The 9759-nt window shown below is 42.5% G+C and overlaps 1 protein-coding gene across 1 annotated transcript; it reads left to right on the plus strand.

The window, feature by feature from the left end:
- The first annotated feature begins 1118 nt into the window (after positions 1 to 1118).
- On the plus strand, positions 1119 to 6657 carry FGFBP3 (fibroblast growth factor binding protein 3). The gene is made up of 2 exons (XM_017646103.3): positions 1119 to 1301; positions 1654 to 6657. Exon 2 carries the CDS (start codon positions 1742 to 1744, stop codon positions 2510 to 2512), a length of 771 nt encoding a protein of 256 aa, XP_017501592.2. The 5' UTR covers positions 1119 to 1301; positions 1654 to 1741; the 3' UTR covers positions 2513 to 6657.
- The last annotated feature ends 3102 nt before the right edge of the window (positions 6658 to 9759 follow it).

The raw sequence follows: 9759 nt of genomic DNA on the forward strand, positions 1-9759 counted from the left end.
TGAAATGTATTAACCTATTCTTGTTTATGAAACAAGTTAATATTTGTTAACTTCATTGATACTAATTACTTCCCATTGTAAGTCAAATTGGTGTAATTAAAACGTAACTAAGTTGGAAGTGACCAATGTAATACAAAACTGCAATGTAAAGATCATTGATCTTTGACAGTCAGATGGCTTGTGCTTTGTCACATGATGGGTGAACTCAGGTAAGCCATTTAAGCACTCTGATTTCATCAGAGTGCCAAAAATCTTTCGTTGGTCAATACACACTACTATATATTTAATATGTGCTAATACATATTTAAAGACATTCTTCCAATTCTTATTTTGTTACATTAGTAATCAAATTATAACTGTTCAAATACAATGTCAATGGGAGTTCAGTAACAGAAAATACCATCTGCAAGAAGACATTGGGAAATATGAGACTTCTTGACATCTTGTGGAAGTATTTTTAAGAAAATGTATAAACCAGTTCCAGAGGTATGAATTCTTAAAATCACATTTCTGAGAACATTTTTGTAAAAAGATAGAAAATCTTGATGTATATTTTAGCTTTGCTTAAATATAAAATTTTCAAGATTTAAAAACACATTAATTCTTAAAGATTATACCATTTGAATTGGCAATGCTCCCTTGCAACTGTAATCCAATTAAGTTATTTTTTAAAAACTTCTCTAATTTTTGCAAGAAGTTTATAATTGATTTATGATACCTAAAAACGTCAAAGCCCAAATGTTCACCCCTGGGTGAACTTCTGGACACTAAGGCATATTAATAAGTGAGGACATATTTTTGTTAGTAGTAACACTTATTTGGCTTAAGATTATCAGAATAAGAAAGACTATCAGAAATGATGGGTGAAAATATAGAACCCAATGATAATGAAAAATAGTAAATAGCACCTGGTTTAAAATATTCACAGTTGTTTGATCATTTTATTTTATAACTCAAATCTTTCTGTTTAACTTTTTTTGTTGGGACGATTAAATACATCGAAGGAAAGAAAAGACTAAGTTGTTAAAATTCTCAAGTAAAAATTATCTTAAACATTGGAAGTGAATTAACAAGATTTATGTTTTGTTTCAGTGCCACTTCTACATCTGCTGTGTGTGTAGGGGTGGAGGGGGGCGGGAGTCTCCCAATGTGAGAGAAGTCTGGGAGGGGCATAATGGGGGAGGCCCCTTCCCTCCCACTGATAACTCGTTGGTTCACTGGACACCGGCTAAAACAGACCTATCTCTCCCGCCGTTATTCCCACCACCCTAGTAAGGTTCCAACACTGCTCCTCAAGCTTGGTAAGTTCAAAGTGCAGTAGAAATGCATAGGAGGAATAATCTGAAATGATTTTGTAGATAGTTGATTGGAGGGTGGAAAAGGGAGGGGTGAAGGAACGGGTGGAGGTGGTAATTATCAGGCATCTCTTTGCTTTCGTATTTGCATGGGGTTCTCCAAAACGATTTTAAAAGCACTAGACAATAAGCGACCCCGCCCCCCAAGGAAAACTTTTCAGAGGAGCCCCTCGCAGTCTGCTGCTGCTCTCGAGAAATCAACGCGCAGAAATCTGGGGAGGGCTCCTTGCAGGTGCATGTGCTAGGGTGAAGGGCTGCGCCCGGCTCAGTCAGCAGCTGTCTGTGCCTCTGTCCCCAGGTCCGAGAGATGCTGCCCTCTTGGCCCTGCCACCACTGAAGCGCCCAGGGAGCCCGGAAGAGCCACCCGAACGCGGACACCCGGGGCCATGAGTTCTCTGAGGCTGCGAGCGTCGCTCTCGCTACTGCTGCTGCTGGGTGGCTGTCTCCTCGCGGTCGCCCGGAGGGACAAGGGGGCGGCGGGCAGCGCGGCAGAGCCGGCCCCGGGTCCGGCGGGCGGCTCCTCGGGCCGCTTCGTCAGCCCCGGGCGGCACGCGTGCAGCTGGCAGCTCCTGCTGTCCGCCCCAGGGCCCGCGGTGGGCAAAGAGCTGGCGCTGCGCTGCCAGGCCCCAGACGGGGCGCGCCTGCAGTGCGCCTACCGCGGGGAGCCCGAGCGCTGCGCCGCCTACGCCACCCGCCGCCCGCACTACTGGAAGCAGGTGCTGGGCGGGCTGCGCAAGAAGCGGCGGCCCTGCCAGGACCCCGCGCCTCTCAAGGCCCGCCTGTGCGCAGGCAAGAAGGGCCACGGCGCCGAGCTGCGCCTGGTGCCCCCCGCGTCCCCACTCACCCGCCCCACTGCGGCGGGCTTTCGCAGGGATGCCAAGCCCCGGGCCAAGAGCCGGGGGCGGACCCGGGATCCCGCGCCCGGCCCCGCTGCAGGCACCCCGCCTCCCACGAGCGCGCCGCCCAAAGAGAAACCTGCTGAGAGGAAGACCAAAGGGGCCAAGAGAAAGGCGGCCGCGGACCCGGGCGAGGAGCGACCCCTGGGGACTGGGCCCGATCCCGACGGGCTGGACGAGAACGCGAAGCTCACCGAGACCTACTGTGCTGAGAAGTGGCACTCCCTTTGCACCTTCTTTGTCAATTTCTGGAATGGCTGAGGGGGCCGGCCTGGGGAGGGACAGGGAGTGTGCACCCGGAGCGAGGAAGCTGAGGGCACCTTAGGCCTAGAGATGCGGGATAATGGGGAGGAGGCCATGTGGTTCTAGAATGCGGCTGGGGGTTGGGGTGGGACTTGGGGCGTGAGAGTGTAAGGGATCTGGAGAATTTCTGAGAGCAGAGAAGTCAACACTTTTGAGGAGTCTCGATTCTGATTAAGAGCAGAAGAAATAGTGGGTGGATACAGAAGTAGGCATACCTTAAATGTGCAAAAACTGTAGACTAGGGAGAGATGGGTACAGGGAGAGGCTGAAAAAAAAGTGGGGCAAGTGACTAAAGTCGTGTGATTTTCCTGTAGGAAACAGGATACAATGTATACTGTTAACACGTTTATATTAAAATATAATCACGAGCTATTGATAACCAGAGCCAGGTTGAATTGTTAGTGTCTGTGGCACTAGTGTTAGTGTCTCACCTAATCAACTGACAAGATAACCAAAAACATTTTTTTTCCTTTCTGAATTAATAGGAACTTGGGTGCTGCTTGGTGTCATAAATGACCTCTTACAGGAATAGAAGCCATTCAGAGGTCAAAATTGACTCCAAAGAAAATATTTTCTGGTCGGTTGCCCTAATATTCTTTTAGAAGTGCTACTTTTAAACAGTGATACCTAATGTTCTGAAACTTTTCCCATTAACCTTCTAAATTCAGGAGTGAATTGTAGAAGTTGAGTGCTCCAGTAGGTTCTAAAACAGCTCTCATATCTGATCATGTTTTTAAAAACAGCTAAAATGTAAGTATGTATCTTGGAGTCATTTGGACCATTATTATGGACATTACCTCTGTTTTGTAATTAATTGTTTAACATGTTTCCTTTTAAATAAGATGTAATGATAGACTTTGCAAATTTTAGGTGCTTAATAAAAACTGTATGGATAGATTTGAAGAACTGGCAGAGCAGTGGAAATTCTGATTGCACTTGATCTAGTTCTAAGTATATTCTTTGAAATAAGTTCCTAAACACATCTTGAACTGTTGAGGAAAGAAAAGAATAAGTCTGCATAAGGCAAGAATCACAGACTGGCAAGCCCTGTCATTGTTCTGTTTGGCCTGAATTTGGTTCTCTTTCATTTTTCCCCTCTTTCTCCCTCTCTCCTTCCCTTCCAATTTGGATTTGTTGCTGGCATTTATATTAGATAATTTCATACAAAACACGCATTTCTGAATTCTCCTGAAAAATCAGATCTAGCAACATTGGACCCACCTTCTCACATGGCAACAATTGGCTGACTCTGGATATTGGCTGCCCCCTTTAGACTAGGCATGTTTTCTAGAGTTCTCCTCTGCTCCTACACATTTTATCAATTGACTTTATTCATTTATATTACAGGCCTGAGCCTGTGAGACATTTAAGGCACTGCCAGATATGAGAATTTTACCTTTTTGTACTCCAGCCTCTGCTTCCTTCATTATTTCCTTCTCTCTCACTCTCCAGTGTCCCTCTTTTACTTAAAAGGACCCATATGAATAGTCCAGGATAATCTCCTCATCTCAAGGTCAGTTATTAGCAACTTTAATTCCATTTGCAATTTAATGTATACTGTTAACATGTTTTTCAGTTAACAATTTCAGAATTGACAAAAATGTAGACATATTAACACCATTTAATGTAACTTATGTACAAATTCTAGGGAGTAAGACACGGTTATCTTTGGGGGGACCATTATTTTGCTTACCCCAGTGGCTATGTTAATATCCAGTAAAGTAAACTCCAACACAGAGAAAAGGGAATAAAGAGGGATATTAATCTCCCTTTATCCCTGGGTGCATACCATCCAGCCAGAGACATTTTCTAGCCTTCCCTGCAGGTAGGTGTTATCAAATGACTACATTTTTGTCATTTGTTAAAGCAACTTCAACTTCAGTATACTTTAAAATAAAATTGCTTGCCTTGGACTTCCTCTTCTTTCCCTTCTGAGAGGTGGAACATGGTTGTTCTCACCAGTTCACTTGAACCATGCAGAGGAATACAATGCTTTAGAGGATGGCAGAGCACAAGGTGGAAGGAATCTGGGTCCCTGAATGACTTCATGGGAAAGTGCCTCCCCATTCTGCATGGGCCAGAGTTTTACATGTGAGGAGAATAAAGTGTACAGTCAATCTTTATTATTTGTGGAACCCATATCTATGAGTTTTTCCACTCACTAAAATTTATTTGTAACCCCAAAATCGAAACTCAGAGCACATTTGCAGTCATTTGTGGACATGTGCATGCACAGAATGGTGAAAACTTTGGGCACTATGTGCACATACCCAAATGAGGTCTAATAAGGCAACACTCTGCCTCCTTGTTTCAGCTCTTATATTTTGTAAAAAAATTATTTTTTCATGGTATGTGTAGTGCCATGTTTTGTCACATTTTTGTGCTTTTTTTTTTGGTAATTTCACAGTTTAAAATGGCCCCAAACATAGTGCTGTCTAGTGGTCCTAAGTGAAGGAAAGGTGTGATATGCCTCAAAGAGAAAATATATGTTAGGTAAGCTTTGTTCGGGCATGAGTTTTAGTGCTATTAGCCGTGAGTTCAGTGTTAGTGAATCAGTAATATACTGTTGACCCTTGAAGAAGTAGGGGTTCAGGGTGTGAAGCCCTGAACAGTTGAAAAGCCTAGTATAACTTTGGACTCTCCAAAAAGTTAACTACTACTAGCCTACTGTTGACTGGAAGCCTTAGCAATAACATAAACTGTTGATTAGCACATATTTTACATGTTATATGTAGTATATACTGTATTCTTACAATAAAGTAAGCTAGAGAAAAAAAAATGTTTTTCAAATTATTAGAAATGCCCAAAATATTTTGCAATTTATTTATTGAAAAAAACCTGCAATTAAGTGGACCCACACAGTCCAACCTGTGTTGTTCAAGGATCGACTGTATATTAAATAAGGTATCTTTAAACAGAAACATAAAACAGGGTTATGTACGGAACAGTTGATAAGAATATTGTGGACGGAGTCTTCCGAAAACCTAGGCTTGTATTCCCCTGGGAGCAGTGGTTCAGTAGTTGCTAATTCCATGTTCATGGTGACTTTGTTGAACGTAGTTACTGCAAATAATGAAGATTGACTGTATTTCTCATTTAAACCCTTGTAGTCTGAGATTAACCTTTGCCTTAACTAATATAATATTTTTGTGCAGTTTCTGATAGTGGAAAACAAATACTGCATTTATTGCTTCTAAAGTATACTTTGTATCATCAGTGTTCCTATAGGAAACATACAACACACTCAGGAGTAACAGAGGAGCTTAATTAAGAAACTATTTACAAAGGTGTAGAGTAAGGGGACTCGGTTGGATAGCCAAGATTCATGTCCTTTCCAGAACCTGTCAGTTTCAGAATTGACAAAAATGTAGACATATTAACACCGTTCCCTGTCTCCTGTCCAGGTGTAGTAAGTGAAGAATGTATTAACAATGCAGCCTAAATGACAAATGAATATTTTTACAACTGAGTGTCTGTGCATGCTCAACTCAAGCTCATTCAATCTCATGGCCTACAGCAAGAATATAACACTTGTGACCATTTCCAATGCTGCTCAGTTCTGGTCAGACTATAGCATATTTTCCATTCTAGGGCAAAAAGGAGTATATAAACTTTGAAACGTATCCATAGGAGGGTCACAAAGATGACAGTATTTTTCAGGAAAGGTATATCAAAATGGATCCTCTAAGAAACAGGTGGCAAGACTTAGGTGGGCAGGGGATGCCTGTAAGTGAGAAAGAAGGAAGGAGCAGCTGGGGAGAATCTCTGAGTCCTAAATGGGGTGAGTGGGAGGAAGGAGGATTAAGTAAGAAGAGCCTTAGCTCTGTGCAGCTCTGAGGAAGCCTCAGCACAGAGAATGGAGGAGTTATACAATGGGCAGGAATGGCCTGGTTTAGCTCCCCTGCAGGCAGAATCACTGCTCGGAGTGCCCCAGGGAGAACGTACTCTGGGTGTGGACACTGTGGTAGATTCAGAAGGTGCTGCTGGACACTGTGAGCTACTAGCCTGCTCACAGCAGGTTCTCACTTAAAGGGGGATTTGAGCAGTGCACTCCAGGGCTGTCACAAAACTTAATAAAAGGCTAATGTTTCGGTTTGGTTGAATCATGATTTAGGTCTTTTTTTCTTTCACCTTCACAAAAAAATATAGCTAACAGCTACTAAGAGTTTAAATGACACAGGGATGGTAGTACAGCATAGAGAGTACACACAATAATTCTGTAACATCTTCCTATGTTGACAGATAGCAACTGCACTAGTGGGCGTGGGGGATTCAATAATATGGGTAACTTGAACCACTGTGTTGTACATTTGAAACCGATATATGATTACATATCAATAATACTTCAATTAAAAGAAAAAGAGTTTAGGTGACAGAGACCAACATACATGGGTTCAAATCTAGGTGTTAACAGTAACCATCTGTGTGACCTTGGACAATTTAGTGCATCTCTCTGTGTCTCAGACTTAACCTATGAAAAATAGAGAGAAAAATAATAATTTTAAAATGGTTGTTGGAGGATTAAATGAAATGCTCATGTGAAGTACAGTGCCAGGCATACTGCAAGCATGCAACAAATATTTCCTTAGTGCTCCCATTTCCTTTAGTATGCCAATACAGGCATCAAGGGGGAACTCAGTCTTAAAGGGCACTTACACAAAATGGTGATCAGCAACTTCCCATCTCAGCTGCAAATGGCATAATGAGAAAAAAGGAAGAAATGTGTAGTTGTGGAAGAAAGAATTATCTGATGAAAAGACACTGGGCTACTAGCCTGCTCACAGCAGGTTCTCACTTAAAGGGGGATTTACTGAATGATATACAGTGTTCACATCCCTAATGTGGAAACAAGGGGGTATATGAGATCTCCTTCACTGAGGACAAATTGCAAACAGATGAGACCACTTCTGGTCTTGGAGACTTGGGGACCACAGCTGACCTCCCAGCTCCATGGCTCTCATACAACTTCAAAGAGCGACTCTCCTTACTTCCTAACTAATGCTTACAGCTGTAGGACTTTGATGAACTTACCCCAAGTTTGTCCCTCCTGTGACCTCTGGCTAGCCACTTTCAAACTGTTCCCCATTTCAATTTTTAAAAGCAGGCATAAAAGTAGACCAGAGCCCTCCTTCTCTCTTTTAAAGCAAGAAGTCTGCTTCAGTCACACCCAAAATTATTGGGTGGTCATCATATACAGACAACAGTAGTTGGAAAAGATAATGCAAGATAACAATAATAACACCACCAGGTAAAACACTTAAGAATAAACTCAATAAGAATTTTGCAAGAGCCATATGAAGAACATAGAAAAACTCTGCATCCAGAAAAGACCTGAATAAATGAAAACATATATGCAATTGTTTTTATTATTAGATAAAAGGCCTTGACATTTTAAGAATATCAGTCTATGTTTAAATATCATTACAATAAAACTACCAACAGGATTTTGGGGGAGTGAGGCAACTGATTCTCAAGTTCTAAAGTAAAACCAAAATGAACCTGAGGACTGGAGGGATGAAAGGCTGTGTTTCAGAGAAAGAGAAAAGAATACTTTCATTAAGGGTACAACTTGAAATGGCTAAATACAGAATCTCCCAAAGGACTTTTGGTAGCACAGTGCAAAACAATGTAAATGACGTGAGGGGACTGTTTCTAGGTAACCACAGGGACTCTCCATGAAAGGCCGGAAGCTTGGACCAACACTTCAGCTGACGGTTGCCTCCTTGGAGCTGGGTGGTCATGTGACAGGTTCTGGAAAGGACCTTTGATCCATATGTTCTTTTGTTCGCAAGCACAATGATCACAATGAGAATGACTTTTCTCCAAACAGAGGAAGGGATAGGACCCTTGTGCATTGATTTTTAAGATGAGGGGAGAGAGGTGGAGGGAAGATGTCCAGTGTGGGATCCCCAGGAGGGAGACATCACAATTTATGTTTAGCCATGTATAATTACTGGACAGTATCCCTGGACAACATGTTTACCAGCATTTAGAGGCAGCTATTTTACCCTTTTCTCTTCTTATCCATTCTGATTATTGCCTAAGGCTCAGGAATGTTCTCAATTTAAAAAATAACAAGAAATGCAAAGCAAAGCAAAACAAAGCACAACACACACACACACACACACACACACACACACACACACGAGGATAGGCACAATTTGAAAACTTACCAGCCCTAGTGTGCCTACAGGAAAGATGTTTAGGGCTGTCCTTTAATCCCTTAGCTCACACCACAGTCTCTACCATGTGGGTATGCAACCAGTTTCTTGGGTTTGGATGTTCCTGCGAAGCCCTGTTAAAATCCACAATCTAAACCCTCAGGAAAATCTGGAGGGTGAAACCACTTTGGGTAACTGAATGGCTGGTACCTATAGCATTATAAAAACTTTCGGTAAATCACCCAGAATGAAGGAGCAGCACCGTGTAAGCATGTGTGCTTATGGGTGTGCTTAAAAGCAAGCAGGCTGCCTTAGGAAAGTTGGGGCGGACGCAAGGCTGGAGAGCTGAAGTTGATTGCAAGGATGATCAGCTCTGTGGACCAGCTGGCAGGATGTAAGAGGGGAGAGGCTGGAAGAAGCCAGCAGGGACATTTAGCTGCAGCCTCAGGTTCCTAGCAGCCTCAAAATTTGACTGCTGCTTAGTGGTTAATTTGTATAAAATAGAAGAGAAGGCCTTCTCTTTCAGTAGTCATGTACTTTTGTTTGCCATTAAAAAAAATAGTAACTATAGCTTCATGTCTGAATGATCTTCTTGAATTTTGAAAATAATTTAGGAAACAATTTGGTTATGACTGGTCTGTTATTTTGGTTATGCAGCTTTACAGAATTCAGGCCAGTAACAAAAATTCCTGTATCACTTTATTGTTTATTTCAAAGTTTGCCATTGAACATAAATGAACTTTATTATAGACTTCATGGTATTTGCTAAATATTGAAAGTGAGAGCTTGGATCTAAGGGTGGGAGGTTGCTCAGTGAGCTCTGTGAGCTTGTGTTGGTGGCCTGTTCCCAAGTCTGAACCCTGCATATGGTTGGCAAACAACTGCTGCCTATTAACCTCCCAGGCATAATAGCTGGTGCAGATCAAAGGCCCCCCCCCTCCCCGACACACACACTATATGGTGTTGCTCAGACTGGCTTGAGGTCTAACCCCCAGGAAATTGTGCCAGGTTCCCAGGGAGGGGTGGCTGTACTAAAAGAAGAAG

Source organism: Manis javanica, chromosome 7 (assembly GCF_040802235.1).
Source record: "Manis javanica isolate MJ-LG chromosome 7, MJ_LKY, whole genome shotgun sequence".
Taxonomy (NCBI): domain Eukaryota; kingdom Metazoa; phylum Chordata; class Mammalia; order Pholidota; family Manidae; genus Manis; species Manis javanica.

What these genes read in the sequence shown, in the direction of transcription:
- FGFBP3 (XM_017646103.3), top strand. Translation starts at nt 1,742, where the DNA reads ATGAGTTCTCTGAGGCTGCGAGCGTCGCTCTCGCTACTGCTGCTGCTG.